At 41.6% G+C, this 25,270-nt stretch overlaps 1 protein-coding gene, 1 long non-coding RNA gene and 1 pseudogene across 3 annotated transcripts in view; 1 reads left to right on the plus strand and 2 right to left on the minus strand.

Moving 5' to 3' along the window:
• The window catches only part of ANXA13 (annexin A13), a 50,226-nt gene extending 38,505 nt beyond the window's left edge, over positions 1-11,721 (minus strand). Inside the window, exons 1-2 of one of the 2 annotated variants that reach the window (XM_077847115.1) lie at positions 11,569-11,721; positions 10,287-10,409 (exon numbers count right to left, since the gene is read on the minus strand). In XM_077847115.1, the coding sequence (XP_077703241.1) occupies positions 10,287-10,409; positions 11,569-11,583 (138 nt within the window). In that variant the 5' untranslated portion in view covers positions 11,584-11,721. The remainder of the gene's footprint in view (positions 1-10,286; positions 10,410-11,568) is intronic. The other variant, XM_077847117.1, reaches the window with a different exon arrangement.
• Positions 1-22,820, plus strand: part of LOC144283273 (uncharacterized) — an 80,337-nt gene extending 57,517 nt beyond the window's left edge. Inside the window, exons 3-4 of the long non-coding RNA XR_013351719.1 lie at positions 18,777-18,889; positions 22,633-22,820. This is a non-coding gene — a long non-coding RNA (uncharacterized LOC144283273). The remainder of the gene's footprint in view (positions 1-18,776; positions 18,890-22,632) is intronic.
• A 1,234-nt stretch (positions 22,821-24,054) lies between these two features.
• LOC144283834 (tetraspanin-3 pseudogene) lies at positions 24,055-24,820 on the minus strand (annotated as a pseudogene).
• Between the last annotated feature and the right edge of the window lie 450 nt (positions 24,821-25,270).

The raw sequence follows: 25,270 nt of genomic DNA on the forward strand, positions 1-25,270 counted from the left end.
AGGCTGAAAAGCAGAGGACCAACAGGATGACCAAGGTTTCCAATATGTTTATTCTCGTAGGTAACTGCTTTCCGGCCTGATAAACTGCCAAACATTTTCATAGGTAAAATCTCATTTCTCCCTACTTGACAAAATCTAGATTTGTCTTATTAGGAAGGTTCCATCAGTGTTCAGTGGGGGACGAAGAAGGGGGGTTAACTGCAAACAAATTCCTCTCCGTAACTTCTGGAGTCTTCAGAGGGCCAAAGGGTTGGGAGATTGACAGCACTGGCCTCATGCTCGTCCATTTCCTAAATACCTGGTTGCCCACCATTGAGTCCACTGACAACAGTGGAGAATATATCTACCTGAGGGAATTTGCTGAAGCCTCATCTCCTCTCTGGAACCATTCCTGACCCTCTTGGGAAAGACGGAAAACTTTCTGCCAATTGGGCATGGGGCCCAAGGTGGCCAATGGTTTGATTGCCCAAGACTGCGGGTTTCCTAGGATGCGAGATTTTCAGTGCTAAAACATCCTGAGCAAACCAGGATGGTTGGCCACCCAAGCTGGAGCTGACTTTGCAAGCTTCCAAGAGCCAATCATGTGCATCTCTTCCCAACTCTATGTTCATGTTAGTAACTTGAAATCAGTTGTGATTTCATATTTATGCTGTGGAAACGGGCACATGGTGCAAATTGGGGTTTTGTCCTCCACCCCCCATCAAGATCTGGTGAGACATTTTTCTAGCACACCAGTTTCTCCTTTGTGCTTTTACTCCATTCTAGAGATTTCTATCAGATCTCCTTAAGGTGCATTATTACACTTATTCATTAGTTTATCTCCCTCCCTAGACTCTTGGGACCAAGAACGATGGTCATATCTCCATCACTTTAAATGAGTAGGAATATTTGCATCATTTGGCAAGAAAAAGGGCTGAAAATAGGAAAAACATTAGCTTGAATCGGATCTTGATATGACTTACATATATATGCTGACCGTGTGTTCTTAAAATAGTAAGTGACATTTTTTTAGATTAAAAAAATGACCTTTCTTCTACTAAATTTGGGATTATTTATATGTTGGCATTTTGAGAACAGCTTTTGACGAAGATCAATATAGTCAGATCATTTCCCAGAAAGACAAACTTTCTCAGGCTATGCCCTCTGTGTTACACCTTAAGTTGGTGTGATAGTTACCCATCAAAGGTGACTCCAGGGTTGGGACCAGATCTAGTGCCCTAAGGTGGTAGGCACTATCATTTCTGAAGATACTGACAATATGATCAGAAGTACAAACCACGTGACTGACCCACTATGCACTGAGCTCTGCTATAGGAAGACTAAATGGAGCTGTCCTTTTGGAGGCTATACCCAAATAGGGGAGAGATGAGCAAATAGACTCATGATTGTTTCAATTAGTGACTTTCCGGCTGAGCACTGCTCATCTGGACAGGAAAACCAGCAGCTCAACAGCTTCAGTACTGGGTATTTCTGTAGGGAAGCCCTTTTCATTGTGGCCGCCAGAAGTTACTAATGGGCTAACAGCTTTTTGAGGGAAACTGCTGTCTCTAAGCTGCTGTTGTCACTATCAAGAGGACAAAGGTCAATCTTGAAGATGAGTTGGCTCTATTCTATGATAAGAAAGGCAATCATGTGAGGGACTCTCTAGGCCAGAGGGATAGGAACACACGGTTGTTGATAGAAATTCAGTCAGATGAAGGGGACCATCTCCCGCCCTATAGCCTTGCTTTTGCTAGGGTCTGTGGCTCATAAAGTCGTTTCCTACCAACTAGGAGCAATTATGCCTCTCTGGGGTCATTTGGCAATGTCTAGAGACATTTTTTTGTAGTCATAATAGGGGAGTGCTACTGGAATCTAGTCATAGACATGAGGGATTCTGCTAAACATCCTACAAGGCACAGAACAGCCCCTCAAAACAAAGAATTATCTGGTTCTAGTATCAATCGTGCCATAATCTAACATGATGAGGGTCTATGAATGGTTGTAATAATTCTATAAACATATTTCTTTAAAAGGTGTTGAGAAGGCTGGGATGCTGGTACAAATGGCACATAGGACCTGACTCAGGCAAGGTCCCCAGTGACAGAGAACGAATTACTGTAGTTACATAAAAGGGAGGATTAGAAGTGAATCATGATGTCTTTCTTCCCTTAATTTTTTTTCAAAGAAATTCCAGTGACAAATCTGAAAGATGAGTACCGGGACTAGGTAACTAGGAGTAGAATCTGAGTTAAAGTTGGTCCAAAGTGAGAAGCCTGTCCTCACTCTCTGCTTCTTTGTCTGCATCACAACTGTAGGCATCATGGCCTCAATCTGCAGAGTCTGCACCCGGCAGCCTGGGCTGATTCATTCTTGGGGGCCCTTGAGTACTATGTTGGGCTGGACAACTCAGAGTTTCTCCTAGAGGTAGAATTACATGCACTGTCTGGAAACAAGATTGTGTCCTAGGGAAAGTGACTGCCTTGAGGTTGTCCATAGATTGTTTGGGGAGTCAGAAACCTCTGAAGAGTGTTAAACCTCCAGATATCCAATTACTGCTGTATTGCATCAACGAAAGTGAACTTGGAGGAGAAGGTGGTCATGGGGAGGTGATAGCCATTCCTCAACCGTGAAAAGAATCATGCCTTCAAGAAGTTATGAAAAATGAAGCACTTTTCTCATTAGAAAAGAATTATCCATTTCCTTCTTCTGTTGCCAAAGGCTGTTTTTCTGCCAATTCAATGAGAGTATAAACTTGGGATTCATTGCTTGCAGGAAAAAAAAGAAGCAAGTGTACTCTGGGATCCTCAAGAGTCAATGATAAGTGGGTAGACAGAATTGAAAAGAGAAAATGCTGGGGGCTGAGCTGGGGCATTACGGCATTGAATGGTGCTGTGTAGAGGGCATAACCAACAGTATGTGAACAAGTTTTGATTTGCTAGAAAGGAAACAAGGTGAAATAGCTAAATTTGCTTTGAGCAAATTTCTGTCTCCATCAGAATCAAAACAATGGATGCTATTCTTTCCCCCTGGTAAGAGTTTAAATATGCATTGGATCCAACCCTATTAATTATTTCTTTAAAATTCTTTTAAACATTTTTAATCTTCCCACTGCAACGCTCCAAATCCCCATTCCAGGAAGGGTGAATTATTTGACTATCTTTCTCCCGATCTTTGGGTCTTCATTCTCTATTTCAGTCCATCCAATAGTAGCTGCAGGAGCAGTAGTAATATTAATAAAAATAATAGTTCTAAGAAAGCAATATCCCCGAACCCCAAGGACTGGTAAGGCCAACCTCCACCGCAGCGACACCCAAGGAGTAGGTACTTGACCCAAGCCAATCAGAATTTTTCCCTGACATATTATGGGTCCTTAGCAAAAGAAACTCTTTTCATTGGTGTTGTTAATCTGGAGCTATGTGGAACTCTCTGTGGTATCTGAACTATCTGAGGCCATGCCTCCTTCTCACCAACAACTTTTGCCTCCCACACCACTGGGAAAAAGAAAAAGTTCATTTTCAGTGGGAGAGAATGAGGCCAGCATACAGAAAGAAAGAGAGAGTGAGAGAGCGTGCTAGCTGACAAGATGATTTCCCCAGCCCCAGGGATGAACCATGATTCATGGCTCTCCTCTCCCCCTTGGTCAGTGATTGGTCTGGGGATGGGCTTTTGACCAACTCTGGCAACTGAGCCAGAACAGGATGCCTGCTTGGGGCTTCCATAAAAGATTTTCTCATTGATAGGGGAGTGGTACATAAGAAGAAAGGCACTTTTTTCCTCTATCTCCTTCCTTCTTACTTGTGATCCTATCATGTGAGATCACGAACTTAAACACAGACCATTATCTTGTACCTATGAGGGGAGTTGTTGCCAGCACGTCAGGGGTGGCAGGGAAAGGCAGACATGGCATGAGTCCTTCATGATGAACCCGCCCCTGGAGTCCCCTCCTTTCAGACTGCGTGTGAGGGCTACTAATGAAATGTCACTGTTATTTAAGCCACTCTTGGTTCTGTAGTCTGCTACTTGTAATCAAACACATATTGACTTGAAAACAAGATAAACAAAAAAAATAAACAACAACAACAAAAAAGAAAACAAGATAAACAAAATAACTATGAATTCATACTCCAAACTACCTCAAGCCCAGACGTCTCTCTTGAGTCTCACAGCCAGCTACCTGCTAAGCATTACACCCAGGTGTCACAGGTATCTCAAACTCAACATGTCCCAAAACCAAACTCATTCTCAAACAGCGTGAACCTCCACTTTCCCTCATCCCCAGGAGGCACCCCGTTCATCTGAGTACACAAGACAGGTACCTGGGAGTCACTCTGTAAGTCCTCCTTGTCCCTCACATACCTGGCAAGTTAGTCATCCAGTTATATCTCTTTGACCTTCCAATCTGTCCTCTCTCCAGTCCCATTGCCACTGTTTTAGTTGGGAGCAGGGGTTCATCATCTTTCTCCAGGGCCACTGCCTCCCAATTGTTTTAATTTGCCTTTGGTCATGTTTCTCTCCAAAACTTTTTTTACTGGCTTCCAACATGGTCCATCCAAAGTACAGCTCTGATCTGTCCTTGCCTTGTCTGAGATCAGTTAGGGCCTGTTGCCTAAGATGCTGGTTCTCAAAGTGTGGTCCCCGGACCAGCAACATCAGCATCACCAGGTAACTTGTGGGAAATGCAAATTCTCGGGCCCCACTCTAAAGTATCTACTGAATCAGACACTCTGGGGATAGGGGCCAGCTCTCTGTTTTAAACAAGCCTTCCAAAGGAATCTGATGAGCAAAGTTTAGAAACCACTACTGGCCTGAAGCAATAAAACCCAATTTCCTTGGTATAGTAGGTTGAATAGTATCCCCCAGATTCTTGTCTACTTGGAACCTCAGAATGTGACCTTACTTGGAAATAGAATCTTTGTTGATGTAATTAGTACAGGATCATGGATGAGATCATCCTGGATTTAGAATGGATCCTAAACCCAGTGGCCGGGGTCCTTTTAAGAAGAAGAGAAACAGAAATGCCCACAGAGGAGAAGGCCATGTGAAGAGGGAGGCAGAGAGACTGAGCTGCTTCTGTGCCAAGCCAAGAAATGCAACGCCTGAGGCCACCAGAGGCAAGAAAGAATTCTTCCCCACAGCCTTCAGAGGCAACAGTAGCCTTGCTAACACCTTGATTTCAAATCCTTATACTCCAGAACTTGAAGAGAATATATTCCATTGTCTTAAGCCACCCTGTTTGTGGAATGCCTGGGTGGTTCAGTTGGTTAAGCGTCTGCTTTCAGCTCAGGTCATGATCCCAGTGTTCTGGGATGGAGCTCCACATTGGGCTCTCCACTCAGAGGGGTATCTGCTTGTCCCTCTCCCTCTCCCCCTGCTCATGCTCTCTCTTGCTTGTTCTCTCTCTCCCAAATAAATAAATAAAATCTTTAAAAAAATCCACCCAGTTGTGATACTTTGCATATTAGCCCTAGGATACTAATACACTTTGCATAGCAAACAAGGGCCTTTGGGTCTCACCTCTGGGCATCTGTGCCTCGGCCTCCTGTTCAGGGATCTTTCTATCAAAAATATGTATGGCACACCTGTTACGTGTCAAGCCCCAGAGATAGAGCCCTGAGTAAGAGGCAGTGTCTGCCTTGCAGAAGCTCCCAGCCCAGGGGGAGGGGCTAGCAGCTGCACAGGCAGGTGATGCTTAATGCATTAAGTGCTTTGTCCGGGGTGGGAGCATGAGAGCTGTACTTCCGGCAGCACTACCCTTCTTGTACCTCTTTGCACGTATTCCAGCACTATAAAGAATGCCCTTCTCCATGTTAGGAGCCTCTTCTACTCTGTCCTCCCACCCAGAATCAGTTCCTCTTCTGTCCAAGTTTTGGACATGTTTCTATTAATGCATCCATCACACCTCATTTTAGCTATTTGTTTGCCTCCCTTGCTAGACTGTGAGTAATTTTAAGGGCATGGACTATGGTCTTTTATTCCTCTTTTTATCTATAGAGCCAGTACCTGGCTTGTAGGAGTTTCTTTAAAAGAATATGTTGAACTGATGGGAAGGATGAAGAAGCTTCCTTCCTCCACTGGCGGAGGGGCTCTTGAGCTGCCTCTTCTCTGTGCAGTGCTAAGATGAGTGGTGGGAGAGTGCAGCCCCGGTTCAGGTGGACGGAGCAGAATGGGGTAGCTCCCTGGGCTGCATTTGGTGTGCCTGGTCCCGGAGGAGGGTGTCAGACTAAGCAGGCTTTAAAGACCATCATCCGGGGATCTCTGCAGCCTGAGTGATGGGAGCGCTTTGTAAGCCAAAGCTGGGCCAGAGCTCCAGGCTACTTCCATGAGAGGCTTTTGCTTCAACATTGGATTCTCACACTTGAGTGAACCTCAGAATCACCTGGAGGAATTGTTCAGCTGTAGTTGCAGGGCCCTAGCCCCAGAATTTCTGATTCTGTAGATGTGGAGTGGGGCCTGGTGATTTGCATTCCTAACAAGATCCTAGGGTGTCCTGATGATGGTCTGCGGACTGCATTTGGGCACTTTCCTACACTAGAGGAACACCTGACATTAGTAGGAGAACCTGACATGGTTCTCAAATTTGGGTATGTTAGAATCACTTGGGGTTTTTTAAAAAAATACAGACACAGGGACCTTACTCACACATTGGTCTGGGGCTGTTCCTGGTCATAGGGATTTGGACTGCATGTGAGCAAAACATTGGTTTGAGTAAGGCTGACTTATAAAAGATAATGAATTGATGAATTCATCAAACTTTGATCAAGCATTTGCTATGTGCCAGGTTTTGTGTGAGTCATGGAGGTACAAAGATGAACAAGATATAGTCCCACCCCCAGTGGGCCATCAGTCCAGTGTGGGGGAGATGTGTGAACAGATCGTTCTAAAAATCACATGGAAGGAGAGTAGTGGCATTACATGCAGGGTAGCATGGAAGCACTAAGGAAGAGCATCAAATCCAGATAGGGGGTTAGGAGAGAAGAAGGAAGCTCAAGAATGGGGATAAAGAGAAGGTAATGATCCAGTTCAATCATTTTAGAAATCCCAGTTAGTTAGCTTTTAATTGGTATAATGTGTGTGAAGAACTTCTACCTAAATCCCAAGCTATGCTTCATCTCTCACTAGACAAATTACCTCATCTCTCCTTGCTTCACTTTCCCCACTTTTCCAAGGGGAAAATAATACTACCTCCCTCACAGAATTGTGTGAGGACTGAAGGACACATGTATGCAGGGTGCTTGGTAGAGTGACAGGCTGCACACTTCATGTGCACAGCCCGTGCCCCGCAGCAGCTCAGGGTCTAGCAAGCACTTGAGACATGTCAGTGATCATCAGCATCCTTTCAGGAGGCTGCCTGGAGACCTCCACCCATGCCCCCCATCCCTGGGAGTCTTGGTTCTTGCTGCTGTGCAGCAGAGCGAGCAAGTACCAGCTTCCATCCCCTACACCACGTGGCCCCAGGCTCCCTCCACTTTAAAGCTCGTGTGTCAGTTTCTCGGTTCCCACATTCTTCCTTCTGCCAGTGTACTTGTCCTTGGCAACCTATTTTGCACCTCTTTAAAAATGACTGCTTTTTATCTACTGTAGACAAGAAACCCCTCTCCAAAGCCAAGGCTGTGTGATTGGGTCTAGAATGCAGCCAGCTTTGAGCGGGAGGCTTGTTTTTAAATGAAGAACGTATGCTTTACTGCCTGTCACGGTTTGATATCAGAGGGGCCCTTTGTGTTTCCTCCAATGAGTCATGGTGGTGTTCCGAAGGACAAATTTTCTGGGATAAAAGATTTCCTGATAGGAGACCTGCAGGGTCTGGGCTGGTTTCTGCTTGGTTTCTCTCACTAATTCTTCTTTGGGGTCTGGAATCACACTTCAAGGCACTCTCTTGGTGAAAACCATACTTACTTTATCCCACATTCCCAGTCACATTTTTCCTTGCCTCCAGAACCTACCTTCTTTTCTCAGGCATCTGGACTGAGTCCCACCTGCTGTGTGGCTCCTGGGTGTTCCTAATCCACCTGCATCTGAGCTTGCCTGTTGCCCTGTTACAAGTCCTGAACTGTTTTCCATTTTAGACAATATTGATGTTGGCTAAATATTGGCACAAGCAAGTCATAAATGTGGCATGTTCACAAACGTCGTGGCAGATCGCTGAGCAGGTGTTCTAACATTGACAAGTTGGTTTTCGCTTTTGGGCACTTAAAATGACACCTGCTATCATCGGTGGTATGCCGATCTGTTCTCGGAAGAATTGTGTTATGCTCCAGTTCAGCGTTTCTCAAACTCAGCTGCACGTTTAGCACCACCCAGGGGGGATTTGCAAATCCCAGTGCCCAGACAGATCACCAGACCAGTTGATTCAGACTCGCCGGTGGTGGGGCTCAGGCTTCAGTGGTTTTTACAACTCCGCAGGTGATGCCAATGTGCAGCCAAATGTGTGAACTTGTTTCCTATTTCAGTGCTTCTCAGACTGTACTGCATATAAGAATCGCTTGGAGATCTTGTTAAAATGCAGATCTGCTTCAGGAGGGCTTCATGGGCCTGGGACTCTGCATTTCTAACAAACACCCAGGTAATGTAGATGCAGCTACTAATCCAGAGACCACACTTTGAGGAACAAGGCAAATCATTCCTAGTGTCTATTCATCGGCCTTGAAAAGACTTTTCCAGAAATCATAAATCCTCCTGAGTTTGTGATTATTTCCACATTTGTCCACAGCTCCCCTAAGTCTTGCCCCCTCTCTATTGCTCTGCCCATACCCTACAGCCATACTCTAGTGGTGAAGGGATTTCACTATTGATCTCAATTCTATATTTTCCTCTAGAGAGTGATTCTCCTGAAAACAACCCGCACAAGAGAATAGAAGAGTCATCTCACTAAACCTAAGCAGATTTTCCTGTGGATCTTATTTTTCTGTGGCTGCACAAAGCTCATTGAGCACAAGGACACGTCCTCTAGGCTAAGCAAACTCTGAACATTGTGTGATTTACCAAGTGATAGTCACCCTCTATCTTGGTTATTTCTGCTCCAAATAGGTTAGTCACAATTACTATGTCTTCAGTTGAAAGAAATCATTAATGATGGCAAAAGGATTGGAGGAAAGCACAAAGTAAAAAAGTAATTTTCAGTTTTCAGAATTGGCTAGGAAGGCCTCTATATCACAGTTCCTAGGAAAATGTAATTTCCTGGCCAATATCCTACTGGCATTGGAGTATTGTTTGTCAAGCAGTTGTCTGCGGATCTCAGTCTATGGACTTATTTTAGGGAATTCGTAACTTTCCTGGTGGACTTTTAAAATATGTATTTACTAAATACATAAACTTAAAACTTAATTACTTAAACATGAATAAAAAGTGCATTGAATCATTAGGATGACCAAGTCCTGGCACACTACTTCAACACCTGCATTTGCGTTTCTCTTTATGATTGTATATACACCAAACAGCCATATTTTAATTGTCGCAAGCCAGTGATAAAAGAACAGAGAACAGAGGAAGGTTTAGTACAAAAATCATGCATTTTAGCCAAGAGAAGTCCTGATTATTTTATAAGGAGTCCTACAAACAAAAGTGTCTCACTTTTAGATAGAGAAACATTATAGGAGAACTAAGAAGTCACACACCATGTTATATTTTAAACATGCTGCAACACAAAAGAAACCACATTATAGCAATCAGGACCTTTTTTTTTTTTTTTACACTGACTGTGGCCATTTTATCTCAGCAAAATAACATTGTCTATTATACTCTATCCATTACATGCATCTGCTTGCACATTCTGATCTTGTATTTTACTAGTATCTAGTTTTCTATATTTGTTTTGGTTGTGCAGTTGCTCCAGAACTGGAAACGTTGTTATTTGAAGTTTGTACATACTCAAGTTGTCTTCTAAGGCAAATGATTTAAGTCACTACCAGGACGATTCTCTGTCCTTGAAGGTTTTGCATTTACTTATTCAGAAACACAATCTTAGAACATATTCATTCCTTGTGCCATGTTAAATTCCCATTTACGTTTTCTAAAATGTCACAGTGGTCATACTGTGGTAACATGCCCTCCACTGTAAGGCATAACGAAGAGGACGCTATTGGGCATGGAAGCTGAGCTCCTCCATTACCTTTTTACATTAGCTGCAAACGTTGTAACAAATATTTTCCAAGGGAAGATTTCCCTGCCTGGAAGTAACACCTATTGATGACATTTTTCAGGCTGGAGGATTGTGGAGGGTCCCATATGACACGTCATTGGTGAGCAATACTGGGCCCCTGAGAGAGCCCAGTCATACTTATGATTTGGAGGGAAAATTGAGTGCTTACAGGCTGTTGGGCCTCTGGCTCTCCACTCCCTGATGGGTGGCTGAGAGGCTGCACGGCTGCTGAGGGTTGGATGTCCCCTTTGGGCAACTGTTGACTGCCTTCTGAGAGGGAGTAAGACTGGCTCTGAGGATTCAAAAAAAGAAATACATAAAAATGCTAGACCACTCATACAAGCCAGTTGCCCCATGGGGATGACACTCAAAGATGGAAACATCTTCCTAAACTGCTGTGGCAGGGGCCCTCTGCAGCTATCAGAAGTACCTTCAAAGTAGGCTTTAGTATCTCCAAAAGATGTAATGAATGGAAGGCTCCTAATCTTGGCTAGCAAAAAAAAAAAAAAAAAGTTACCTACAGAAGATTTTAAATATGACACCTCCCTGAAGACGTTATTTGTAGGCTTACAACCACTGAGGGAAAGTTTAGTTTACAGCAAAGGAAAAAAATCTTATAATCAAAGTTATAGTTTACAGAAAATTTTAGAGTTTTATTCTCTTTGTTCCTAACTTACTTAGAATAAATCATTGTTGCCGTGGGAAGCTATAGTAAGTAGAACAAGACCTTACTACAATGCTTATTGCAACAGCTTTAGATATGTATTTTTCAATGTAAAAAAAAAAAATCAAGATTTAACTCTGACCTGCCTTGCACATTGTTGATTCCAAATGGTAGTATTTTAGTTAGTTTTGAGTCGTTAATAATTTATAGACACAGTATTCACATGGGCCTAGACATTTCAGGAAAACAACAACAAATAAATCCCAAACATCAAGTCCATTTCCTGGATATCTGCAAACATCTGAATGCTTGATGCTGCTTAGAAATAATACTAGAATATTTTTACCTTTCAGCCCAGATTATATAGCCTTGTAGGAATACTTTTACCTTAGTCTATGGATATTTGCAACATGAACCTATCTTCCCCACAAAACTCTGATGGGCATAGTCTGCGAGTCTGAGTCTGCAAGGTTTTGTGCAACTTCACCACAAGTAATACCTTTAATCATACAGTCCACAAATACATATTAACCATTTGCTCTGTGCTGGGCACTATTTACTTGTTTTAAATACTTCTTGTTTTAAATACTTCCCTCCTAAGAGATTTTTTCCTAATGGAGAAAAAGTATATTCCAAGTGCATTTTAAAAGCATGGTATGCTGTTGTGAAAACCAACAATACGTAGTAATCACAATGATAAAATATAAAATCATGATTTCATAATTTAAATTTCTCCACATGCTAACTAAAATGAAAACTTTGACTCCCAAAGATAATAAATACTTACATGACGATTGCCCATTTTCGTTTTTCTAAGACAGTTGTTCTGTATTTCATTAGGAGATCAGTTCTCCTACAGGCCAAGTTTATAATAGTTTTCCCAGGGTGTAATATCTCTTGAGTTTAATAAGTAACTTTTGGTATTGAATTTGAATACATTGTTGGGGATGGGATGGGTAGGGAGTGGTGATAGCTACAAATGAGCTTAGCCTTCCCAAGCTGTATTTCTAGGCCATCTTTCCAAAGTAAAATATTTATTAACACGTCAAGTATAGGCTTTTAAAGTGAATAGCTTATTCTCTACTAAACCTGTCTCACTTCTAGATTATTGAAAGAGTCCATATTTTTTTTTTTATTTGGGGCATTTACTTAAAATCTTATACATTGTGATAATAAAAGCATTAACCAAACAAGGCTGAAAAAATCTTACTGTTTTACTAACATCACTATTATTATTGCACAGAATCCTTTGGAGAGTGACATTGACTTATGCCAACATCATCTTTATAATCCAGCTAGTTTTTGAACTGAAAAAGTAATATGTATAGATGGTAATTTTTCCCCCTAATAGTGTGAAAGGGTATGATGAAAAATAAGCCTCCTGACCTCCCAGGCCCTTTCCTAGTGGTTTCTGGATGGTTTGCATACATAGCCATGTCTGCCTGTCCCTCCATTTACCTATCTCTTTGTCTTTCTTTTTCTTTCTTTCTTTCTTTCTTTCTTTCTTTCTTTCTTTCTTTCTTTCTTTCTTTCTTTCTTTCTTTTCTCCCTTCCTTATTCTTTTTCCCTTCCTTACTCTGTTACTTACTTTCTTTCTTTCTTTCTCTGGCCTGTGTTTTTTGTTTTGTTTCATTTTATTGTCAACAAATGGGTTTGTACAATACATTATTTTTTTAAAAAAAAAATTTATTTGGGAGACAGAAAAAGTGAGCACAAGCATGGGCAGTGGCAGAGAGAGGGAGAAGCAGGCTCTCCACTGAGCAGGAAGCCCAATGTATGGCTTAATTCCATGACCCCGAGATCATGACCTGAACTGAAGGCAGATGCTCAACAGACTGAGTCACCCAGGTGCCCCACAATACCTTCTTTTCTATGCCTTTTATGCTTCATATATTAAAGAGATATATGACACTGGTACATTTCTTTTCCAGTGGTCTCCTATGAATATTAGCCAAAACGTATGTCATCAGTCCACTATTCAAGATTATTTAGGGTCTTTTTTTTTTTTTTTTGGCCTTTTGTATGACTATCTTCATTTCTACATCTTTGCCTGTATGTGAATGTTTATCTGTAGAATAAAAATCTTAGGATGTGATTGTTGGCCAAAGAATGTGTACATTTAAAATTCTGATGGGGCACCTGGATGGCTCAGTTGGTTAAGTGTCTGCCTTTGGCTCAGGTCTTCAGCTCAGGTCATGATCCCAGCACCCAGGGTTCAAGCCCCACGTTGGGCTCTGTGCTCAGTAGAGAGTCTGCTTCTCCCTCTGCCCCTCCCCCTGCTCTCTCTCTCTCTCTTTCAAATAAATAAATAAAATCTTAAAAAAAATAAAATTCTGATAGATCTTTCCCAGTTGTCCTCTGCACAGACATCAAAATGTTGAACTACTCAAAGTCCAGCCGATCCATGAGGCTAAATTTCTTTTTTTTTTTTTTTTAAGATTTTTTTTTATTTATTCATGAGAGAGAAAGAGAGAGAGAGGCAGAGATACAGGCAGAGGGAGAAGCAGGCTCCGTGCAGGGAGCCTGACATGGGACTCAATCCTGGGTCACCAGGATCATGCCTTGGGCTGAAGGCAGTGCTAAACCACTCTGCCACCCAGGCTGCCCCCTAAATTTATTTTCCAATTTCTTTCTTTCTTTCTTTACTTATTTTTGAGCCTGACTTTCAAAAGGTAGAATATATATCCCCCTACAATCATATGCCAGGGCTCATTTTTTCTATATATTGGCCAAATTATATATTATGAGGGTTTTTCATTTCTGCCAATTTCAAAGATGAAAAATTGTTACCTCAGTGTTTGACTTATATTCCTTTCTTTTGGTATTCTTAAATTATGTATCATATCCCTTGAAGGTCATTTGCGTGAATTTTTCTTATGTCCTTTATTTTTATTTTGAGTTATTAGCCTCTTCACTGTTTATTTGTAGCAACACTTTATAATAAGATCTAGGCCTTTGCCAAATGTAACGATTATTTCCCGCCAATTTGTTGTTTGTCTTTTGTTTCTGTTTGAGTGTATTTTGAGCACATATATGTGAGTGCAGAAAGTATTAGTTTTTATGGATTTATTGGCTTGCTTAAAAAATAACTCTACATTAAGATGATTAAGACTTCTTATACCTTATCAAGTTTTTTAATGGCTTCTTTTTTATTTATATATTTTTTAATTTTTATTTTTAAGTAAGCTCTATGCCCAACATGGAGCCCAATGCAGGGCTTGAACTCATGAGCCTGAGATCAAGGAGCTGAGAACAAGAGTTGGAAGGTAACTGACTGAGCCAACCCAGGCACCCCATAATGGCTTTATTTTTAAAGACATATCTCTTTGATGCATTTAGAATTGATTGCATGTAGAGTAAGGAAGGAATGGATTCAGCTTTAATTTTGGTTATTTTATAGATCCTAGATAGTTATTAAATAATTAATCTTTCCTCATCTGGTCATAAAGATTCCATCTTTATTTTATGCTAATTCCCATGTAACACAGTATTAAAATTCTCATGGATTTATTAAATTCTGATTGTATGTATTCATTCTTTATTTCTTTAACCTTTATCTGTTGAGTGCCTTCGATGTGCTAATTGCTAGGACTATAAAAGTGAATAAGATAGATTCAAATGTTCTCTTTCTAGGATGTAGTCAAGTGTACAAGGAACAAACTGTTATAAATTGTTGTTGCAACTTATGAAGAAAACCAGCAGGATGCTATGATAAAGGTGAATGTGTGTGTGAGTGTGTGTAATTTTCTTTAAGCAGTGGTAAAATTCTTCAAGGAGATAACATTTAAACTATGAACTAAAGGATGAGAAGGAGCCCATCATTTGAAAAAATAAAGTGTTCCAGATCAGATGCCCTTATTTTGTGCAGAGACTCAGAGATTGGAAAGAGCTTTGTTAACTGGAGGAAGAGAATGATGATCAAAGGGGCTGAAATCTATTGTTTCTCAGGTGGGAGGATGGGAGTAGGTGAACTCTTCCAAAACTCTCCTCCAGAAATTTGCAGTAGAATAGGGGTGGGGAATGACAAGAAGATGTAAAATAAAAACTGATACTTTGGCCATTCTCTATGATGTTGGCTGATTTGGGTTCTATAAGTCTTGGCCTCCTTCTCTCAGCCCCAGGCTTCTCAGGGCCAAGTTCTCCTACTCCACATCTGTGCTAGTTTGAAACCACCCTTTGTGTCACTAACCCTTCCTAGAAGATTTGATCAGTTACTTTCCTCTCTCTCTTCCTCTCCCACCCTTTTGAGCTGTTGAAGCTCAAAGTTCAGGAGGAACAGGGCAATTTGATGTGCTGTGATCAAAGTTGAGATAAATTCTGTTCAAAGGCTCACAGGAAATACATACAGAAGAGATATAATTTATGGCTCCAGGGAGATGAGATAGAAAGCTGAGGAGCTGAGGGCGAAGTTGACATACCTTTTTATTTTTCTAGATCACCACTGCTATAGCCACCTCTTAGTAATTTCACTTTGTACATGGTCAAGTTTGCCTTTTTTTTTTTTTTTTTTTACATGGTCAAGTTTGGATCTGACTGGAACAGAGCTGTTTCCAGTGTCAACTACTCCTTTCTGCTTCCCCAGCTGGATGGGTCCATAAGAAGGTGGCTAGAATAATTACAAGCAATAGCAGCAGGAGGAAGGAAGTGGAATTCCTGTGACTCCAGGTCATTTCTGGGAGGCTATTCATGGTTGAGGGAGAGGAGAGGACCTGCCTGAGAAAGAAGAGTAGTAGACTGACATTTTAGGGGAGAGAGGGTACAGAACAGTGAGGAGAGGGTTTTTTGTTATTATTATCTTAAATATTTAGTGATTCTAAATGACTACAGATGCTACCTCATATTTTTCTCTCCTAGACTGGGCCTGTGTTTTTTTTTTTTTTTTTTTTAAGATTTTATTTATTTATTCATGAGAGACATAGAGAGAGGCAGAGACACAGGCAGAGGGATAAGCAGGTTCCCTGCAGGGAGCCTGATGGGGAACTTGATCCCAGGGTCCCGGGATCAGGCCCTGATCCCAAGGCAGGCACTCCATCACTGAGCCACCCAGGTGCCCCCTGGGCCTGTTTATTTACATCTCTTGGATTTTTGTGGTTCTCAAAGTAGTGATGCCAACCAGAGTTCTAATCTCCTTCTAACATTATGAGTCTCAATAGCAAGTCATGGATTAATCTTGCCAAAGAGAGTTTTTTCCTTCTGTTCCACCCACCAATGGTAAGTTTCTAACACTTCTTAAAAATGTCATTTATGCATTTCTTATGGGCTATATTATATCCCCCAAAGGACCTGGTGAGGTCCTAATCCTCAGTACCTGTAACTTTATTTGGAAATAGAGTCTTGGGTGGTGTATCCAAGTTAAGTTGAGGTCATTAGGATGGGTTTGGACCCATTATAACTGGTGTCCTTTTAAGAAGAGGAAAATATCATGTGAAGACACAGGCACACAGGGAGAAGGCCACATGATGATGGAGGTTTTCAAGGGCAGAGACAGGCCTGTTGCTTAACAGATCCCCACAGTGTCTGCATACAATGGCTACTTAAAAGTTCTTATTTGACTAAGACAAGAAAGATTGACATCAGCAGGAAATGATTACAGTTGCTGCCAAAAACTATATTTCTATACTCCTATACTTTCTCAATAGTAAAAACCTTAAAAGTAACTATCATCTTGCAAACATTAAAAACAAAAATCTCATGATACAAAAAAGTCTTCTTAACTCAGTGATTGGTTAACTGGTACTTGTGTATTTGCCACGTGCAAGATACCACGTGAGGCTAAGGGCATATGAAAAATCTAGGACATAGCTCCTACCCCTGCCCTGTTAGGTGCTTTTGCTTAGTTGGAGAAATTAAACATCTACATATAAGAAAAAACACTTTGATTTAATATAACATTTTTGTGGCAGAAACACCTTAGCACCGGGAGAGCAAAGATCTGTGTTTTAGGCTGGTCTCTGCTGCAACTTAGGAATACGCTCATTTTGGAGTCACACTCTCTCCAGTTCTTGGGTTTCTATTAGATAAATGTAAAAGGTGAATTTCATCTCTACATTTACTTTCAGACCTAAAATACTAAGAACAATTTGGATTTAGGAAGACATATTGGGACTCTTTTGGTTATAAGTGACTAACTCATAATCATTTAAGCAAACAAAAAGTTTGTTGTCTCACATAATTGGAAAAGATAGCTTTAGGCATAGCAGGATCTAACTATTCAAAATATCACCCCGGAACCCATGGTCTCTCTCCATGTCTTAGTTCTGCTTTCTCCCTTCTCAAAGTGATCCCCTTTCTCAAAGGCAAGATGGCTGCCAGTGGTTCCACATTTTCATCCTCACAATTCCAAAACTAAAAGAAAATGAGAGCTTGCTTTTCTTCCAAATCCAATATACATCCTGATCTGAATCTCTGGTGGCAATTGGGACTCAATTTCTCTGAAGTAGCCACCATAACTGGGAGGATGTAATGAGGACTGGATTTCATGTCACCTCTAGAGCTGAAAAAGGAGTCAACCCCACCAAATCATGTGGGTGGTCTGAGAGTGGGGGAAGGAATGGATACCCAGAGAAAATTGGAGTGCTTTTAACAAAAGAAGGGTGAAAGGATAGTAGGCTGGCTGAAACAAGATATGTCCACTGCAGAGGGCAAAAGGAGCAACCTAAGAGAAGTAAGAGGAAGGAATGAAAGGAAAAAGAGGAGAGAGATCCTGAGGAGGGGAAGAGTAGGTGGAAATGGTAGCCCAGAATATTTTTAACCCACTGAGAGACTGAGAACTGATACTAGAGCCACTGAAAGAGGAGCAAAGTGCCCTTCCCTTGGTGCTTTCACTTCTGGTCCAACTATCTGTGCATCCTGTGGGCAACCTGCCTGTGTTGGCCAGTGCCATGGACACATTCAACTGCAGCCCACCTACCCGAGCAGCATCCTCTTTCTGACAGCTCCATCCTGTGGACTTAGTCCTGGGAGTTTTGCTTCGGTGCTGGTTGATGGACAGGGCTCCACTGTCCGTCCTTCTGTGATGATAAACCACCACTTCTGACCTACACTGTCGAGTTTCAGATCTCAACATTCATTCATTAAGATGTGTATATTCACTACATAAGGAGTGTTATAACCCTCTGCTGAGCACCATGGAGCAGAAGAAAGGAAGGGAAAAAAACAGGGTGCTTGCCCTCCAAGAGCATAGTATTTCTTTGCAGGGAACAAGGTATTTAAAAAAACAGTTATAATCCAAGATATAACTGATATATAAAATGACTATTCTAGATATATTATGGACTATTATAGATGAATACAGACTATCACAGGCCATTCTGTAACTAGTATGTTACAGAATTTGAGAAAGAAGAAATAGTGGCCCAAGGGAATGAGGGAGGCTCCACGAGGGCCTGGGCCTTACTTTGCAACAATGGAGTGGCAAGAATTGGAAGGGCAGATAGGGGAAGAGCATGGAGGAGTTGCCAGTGGAAGTGGTGAATGTCTTTAGGGAATGAACAGAGGGTGGTCAGAGTATGCTGTGTTGAGGAGTGAAGGTGAGTAGAGGAGACTTGGAAAGTTAACCTAGATGGGAATGCCTACTCTTGAATAGCAGCAAAGAGGAAGCTATGGAAGAGAACCCAGGGTTTCAAGAGAGTGGCTGGCATTTGGTGCTGCCATCTTTAGCTATGGAGCAGTCTAGGAAGGAGCTACTCTAGAAGGAATTGTGGATGCTGAGGTACCAGACGACCCCCAGAGGGAAGAGTTTAGAGGGCAGGGGGAGGAAGAGGTGCTGGGCTTGGCTGAGAAGTTAGGGATGGAGCTATTCAGGGATCCATCCACACAGAGGGATAGTAGAGTCTTGAGAGATGTATGCAGGCAAAGGGAACAGAAAGAGGAAGATCATCGAAGAAGTCAAAAGATTCATCGGAGAAAGTGATATGTGTCATCGCTGCATGCAGGCTGGCTCCCCCAGGTCAGCCCCCACCCTACTGTGTCCCTGCTTGCACCTTTTCACCCCAGAACGGGACCTCCCATGGACAGCGATTGCCTCCTCTTCGCCTCCATACATCTGAGTCTTGTGTGGCACTTGTCACATGGAAACCATGGCAGCTGAATTACAACATGTCTTTGTGGTAAGTGGCCAAGAGCAATGATTTCTTTAGAAAGCTGTCTGTCATAGGCCAGATTTTGTGGAGACGGTCTCCAAGGTATATAAAACTTTCTTGAGCAGAAATTTAGTTCATGTGAATTTTCCTTAAATAAATAATCTAGCTGGAAAAGTGTGGGTATATACACAGGTTTCTCTCACTTTCAGCAATTCAAGGTAGGAAAGCTGAGATTTACATCCAAAGATGAATGAAGATGTGCATATGAGTGATCCTGCAATTCTTACATTTATTCCCATTATGATTCTTTTAAAGGAGAATCATTAGCACAGTTTAACTCACTACTTATTTATTGAGCATCTACTATGTGCCAGGTATTCTGGTGGACACTGGGGATTGGTGGTGACAGGACAAGTGTGGGCTGTGGTGGAACTTACCTTCTATTGGAGAAACATAAACTAGTTCACAAAGACATAAACAAACATAGGTTGCCAGGAATGTGGTGTTGTGTTGGGAATAAACAATGATAGGAAGGTGAGCCAGTGGGGAGGCCAATGGTGATGGGGCAGGAAGGGGCAGTCTGCATGAGGTGGGGGGGACCTAGAGGAAGCATTTGAAGAACTAGGGGAGGCAGTTTAGGAAGAGAAAGGAGGCGGAAAGTCTTTAGTACATTTGAATGACACAAAAGATGGTGACTAGAGGGTAGCAGAGAGTGGAATGCTAGTGAGGAGGGGATGGAAATAGATCCAGCTGGGCCTTGCAGGGGTGGCTGTTGCAGAGGTGGAGAGTGGATTCAGAGTACATTTGTAGAGAACTATGAAATCACTAAAGAGTTTTAGATGACAGCACAGCGGGATCTGAATTAGCATTTCAAAGATCACTCTACTTGTGTAGACTATGATGGATTCCAGGGGACAGAGCAGAAGAGAAGAAACAAGAGTGTTTCACAGTGGAGCAGGTGAGAAGGGCAGGCAGCTTGGATGCAGATGTGCGGGTTAGAGATTTGGAAGTAGAGCCAAGAGGACTTGTTGGCAGGTTGACTTGTGGATGGAGTACAAAGGAGAATCAGGGATGCCTCTTTCAGATTTGAGGCTCAGGCTCTTGGGTGGAGGTGGTGCCAATCACTGGGGTAGTGGGAAGAGATCTGAGAGTAGGGGCAGCAGGACTTTTGGGTTGGATCTTGTTAGTGTGAGATGTATTAGTTACCCACATGGAGATGTCAAGCCTGCAGTTGGGTATGTATGCATGATGCCTGGGTTAGAGACGCCTTTGGAGTCATAGCACACATGTAAGTCAGGAGCCAGCTTGAGATTACTAGGGGAGAATGTGAGGATAGAGAGGGAAGTACAGTGAAGGAAGGAGAAGAGAAGAGAAGGCAAAGTTGGAAGAATGTGATGTCTAGAAAGGCAAGAGAGTGTTTCAAGGAGAGTAGTTGACTCTGCTGAATGCACCTGAGAGAAATATGAAGCAGGCCAAGTGTCTAAAATTTATTTCACTTACACAAATTAAACTCATAGGTTTTCAGGAATATACATATCACATGAACAGAAGCAATCTTTTCTCAGATAGTTTTATTTTTTAATTATTAACTAATAATAAAGTATTTGAAAAATAAATTCTTATTTAATTAAATTTTTAAAGATTAGCACATTTAATTTAATTTGTGTAAAATTTGATTACACTCAGAGTCAGCCTGGTTGGGTTGAGGTAGAGAGGTAGTTGCTCACAAGGCTACTCTTTGGCCACCTCACCCACGAGGCACTCTGCACTGTCCTGCTTCTCTTTAATAAGCTGATGACTAGAAAGTCCTTTTGTCTTTATAGGCTTATGTTTTTATAACTGTGAAGTGAGGGGGGTTAGACCAATACCTTGTTAAAGTCCCATCCATCTTAAGACTACTTGGATTGTAAGATTCTAGATAGGACCATTTATTTAGTCCTTTCTTACTGAAATGTATTCATATCAATAAATTGGAACAATTGTTTTTGTTCCAAAAATCTGCTAATTTGTTAGCATTGCCTATGTTAACCAATGTGCAAAAGAATATTTTTATTTCTGACTTTTCATTTCATGATTCTGGGCAAAGCAGTGTCAGTAGCAAGAGGCAAGACCTACACATTTTCAGACTCCTGTTACATTTATGGCATCTTAAAGCCTGTTCCATGTTAGAAATCAAATTTTATTTTATATGGGTACACAATGACTAAGATATCTAAGTTAAGAGTTCTTTGCCCCCCCCCCCCCCCCCCCCCCCCCCCCCCGCCTTTTGGCTCTGTTTTGCTGGCTGACTTCAAGACCTGAACTTTTTACAAAGGTACATATTGAAAGTTATTTGTTCTGAGGCCCTTTGCTCTCTCAAGGATCACAACATGTGTGGGCTCCCCTCAGGAGCTTTATAAGCTTTATTTGATGATATACACATGGCAAAAGATAGAGTACTTCAGTTCCATAAAACATCGTTTTTCAGCCTGTGTTTCAGACCTCCTGAATATTCCTGAACTGTCTTTAAATAAAGGCTGTAGAAAACTGCAATATAAGTCATGCATAGCAATAATGGATAAATAATTAATAGAACGGGAAGCTAATCGCTCACCTGCTGACCAATATGCATAGTTGCCAGAGGATGAAGTGATAAAGGTTAATACATCACTTTTTAATGGATAACTAAGGCTTCCTTACCCTTTCTGAGCATCAAGACTACTTTTAGTGATAGAATTCTTAAAGTAACAAGGGAGCCAAGCATTACAAGGAATGTAATTAGTAATTACGTACAGAAACTTGTTTTATTTGCCAGAGTTTAGTTTTTAAAATTCCCCCTTTTCATTCTACTCATAATTATCAACCCCCTGAGAAGAGCAAGTTGAAATTTTGCATTTCACTTTTGGGGTACACATTAAGTGGCAAGAAAACATGAAACCTTTTAAATTGTCAGTGACTGAAGATACCTAGCTGGGTGCTATGTACCCATAAGATATTTAATAGCTAGCTGAGAAAATGAACACACAGACAGAATAATTATGTGCTAAGTAGATGCACAAAATGAACAGAGGTAAGAACTGAAAAAAGACATTTTTTTTTCCCTGCTAACAAATATAAAAATCCCATATGGAACTTTTCTAATATTTTTCTACATAATAATGTTCATTTGTGATTGATTTAGTGTCATCAGGGGAATTCTGGGGGATTGGAGGGAGCCCTACTGAGGCTAGTGTTTAAAACTAATTATTACAATAAAGACTATTAAAAGGAATATTTTTATCTGAAAAGATACATAAAAACCTTCTTGTAGAAAAATCAGCTACAATAGGCATGTGGACATCACTTAATGTTGACAATAGTGAACCCCCAGGTGCCTAATTGTAGATATTGCATACACTGCAGATTTTTATATTTTGGTAGAATTTTGTCTACAACAATCAGCCAAGGTGAGATCATACCATGGTACCTGAAGAGAATTCAGGTGCCTGAGAGGCCCACGGGAACTGGAATGGAGAGGAAGGCCAGAAGTCAGTGCACCTTGGGTTGGAAAGTGTGCTGATTAATTTGATTTGTCAACTTGAGTAGACTAAGGGGATGCCCAGATGGCTAGAAAAACATTATTTGTGGGTGTGTCTACAAGGGTGTTTCTGGAGGAGATTAGTGTTTGATTCAGTAGACTTGAGCAAAGATCTGCCCTCATTGATGTGAGAGGGCATCATCCAATCTGTTGGGTGTAGAATAGGAAGGGGAGAAAGAAGGACAAATTTCTTTCTTTCTTTTTTTTTTTTAAGGACAAATTTCTACTCTCTCTTCTTGAATGAGATGTCCACCTTCTCCGGCCCTTGGCCAGTGTCGATCCTGATTCTCAGGCCCTTGGATTTGGACTGAATTACACCACTGGCTTTCCCGAGTTTCCAGTTTGTAGAGGGCAGATTGTGGGACATGTTGGCTTTCACAACTGTGTGAACCAATTAATACACTAAATAAATAAATAAATAAATAAATAAATAAATAAATAACTCTATATTAGTGTTATGTATATCTTTTATGAGTTCTGTTTACTTGGAGAACTCTGACTTATATATAACGTTTTTGTTAAAGCTACAGTACTGCATTGAATCATGGTTTTGGTATTTAAAAGTACTATCATTCACCCCTATGTTTCATTGTACTTAACAGCACTAGATGTTTTATAAATGTCTGCTGAACCAAAGAAAACTCACCTCCTTCCCTACTGTGTGCTGGTCATTGTGAAAATGCTAAAGATAAAGGTGATGAAGACATTACTGGTGTCATTGAGTGCACAATTGTGGAAGAGACACGCAGGCATCATTTTATATAATGGGGAAAGTGCTTCATGGAGGCCGTCCTGCTGCCAGGCCTGTGTGCACCTGGACACTCAATCTTTTTCTTTTTGAGGGGTGATACAGCATTTATGGAATTATATTTTTTGCTTTACAACAGAGATCACATCTATATACTATTCTGCTAATCTACATGGGTACCTTAAACCTAAAAGTTTAGACTTATTATGAACGTGCTCAATCTTACAAAAATACATACACACACACTCACCTTAATTGTCTTAAAACAGTAGTGCATACACTATATTCTTCCTCTAAAGCCAGATTTGATTAAAAACCACTAGTTTCAAAGATTGGTCTGATTTTGAAGGTGAACCAAAGTACACACTGCATGATTCTAAAATCTATTTTAGCCATTTTATTATCGGACTACAGTGTATGTTTTTTAATTGGATAATAACAAGGGGCGCCGTCTGGCCCACAGCTGGTTTCCTCCTTCTCTCTCTAGAAAACTTTGGCCAAGAGTTCTCCATCATAAAGACTGAAAGGACCCAGTGATACTCCAGCAACATGGAGGTAACAGGAGCAGGCCTGAGCCATCCTTTGATTCTCCCACACTGTGCAACCTTCAAATAGGTCCAAAATTAGAACATACACCGCCATCCCTAAGGGCTTAGGGACATGGAAATCAGCTAGAATAGGGGAAATCATAGGTGGGTGGGGAAGTAGGTGGGCCTGTGAAGACCCACGCTGCTCTGTCCAACACCTGTGCACATGTGCTTTAACTAAATGAACTCAAGAGGCCACCACCAACAGCAGGCCTGCTCCATTCGCCTTTTGAATCAGAACAAGGAAAAAGCTCAGGCTTGTGTTCTCGACTATGCAGAGGTTTTACCAGTAATGAGGCACTTACGAGGAGTAAGCAGGACCTCTACTCCACCTGCAAGATGGGATGCATGCACCCAGCATGTTCAGCAGCTGCATTGCTGCAAATGCCAGCACTGCCCAGATAACATGCACCATGACATCTCATAGCTTCTTTACAACTAGAGCCTCACATCCCTCTGCATAGAGGTCTGAAGGGTGGGCCAGACTGCTCTTACAGCTGCTGGTGGTCTCTCTGCACAGCTAAGAGGGACACTGTGTGTTTTGGTTTCTTTGAACCAGTCCGTATTTTCCCAGTCTAAATAGCTGTGAAGTCCACAACAATACAGCTCTCTCTGTATGTAATCAACAGCCCAGGCTAGCAGCCTTGACATTGGTTCCACTGTAGGCCTCACACACTTTCTGAACGCTGCCATCAACCTCAGTTTCCACCTTTGCTCTGGAAACATATCCCCAAACCACTACAACAACTTCTGCAACAGAAACCAAGGGTCGGACAATGACAAACATGGCAAGTCCACAGCGGTTTTCTCTGATTGTGGCTCGGCAGCCAATTCACCCCATAATGAAAAGCAGGGCTCCTATCCTTGATCACGACAGTGGGGATGAGAGTGCACATATCTTCAAAGAAGCGATCGTAGTCATCATAAATGATAAAGACCAGCTGCGCCTCTCCACCCCCAAGAAGATGAGGTATTGGAGGAGGTGATGCCTTGCTGGCCTGTGGTTGGCCAGGAATGGTCCAGCCTGTGTGGTGCTCACAGCAGCCCCTAGGGCCCTTAGGCAGCATGTGCTTTATCCGTCTGTTGGCTAGAGAATTGGGGTTAAGACATTGTATTTTAAAGGTCTGGAATATTATCCCATGGTGCTCCAGGGGGACCTAATCTAAGGTGAATGAGTAGGGGAGGAAGAAAAGGGAGAGGAAATCAGAGAAGACCTCCAGAGGAGGCTCCAAAAAGAGCTTAGAAGGAAAAGTAGGATATCATCAGGCAAAGTGGGATTAATAAAGGAAGATTAAACAACATGAGCAAAAGCAGAGACATGGACTGGTGTTATATTTGGGGATTAATGTTTCTCTTTGGAAGGCTTATAAAAAATCTAGAAGTTTCAAAGTCTTACTAATATTGGCCAGTTATTATCGTTACTACTACTTAATGTCTAAAAGTAATAATTTTCAGTAATGTTATTAATACTTTTTTTATTAATACTTAAATAGTATTACTACTTACTAATACTCTTA

The sequence above is a fragment of the Canis aureus genome, chromosome 14 (genome assembly GCF_053574225.1).
Source record: "Canis aureus isolate CA01 chromosome 14, VMU_Caureus_v.1.0, whole genome shotgun sequence".
Taxonomy (NCBI): Eukaryota; Metazoa; Chordata; class Mammalia; order Carnivora; family Canidae; genus Canis; species Canis aureus.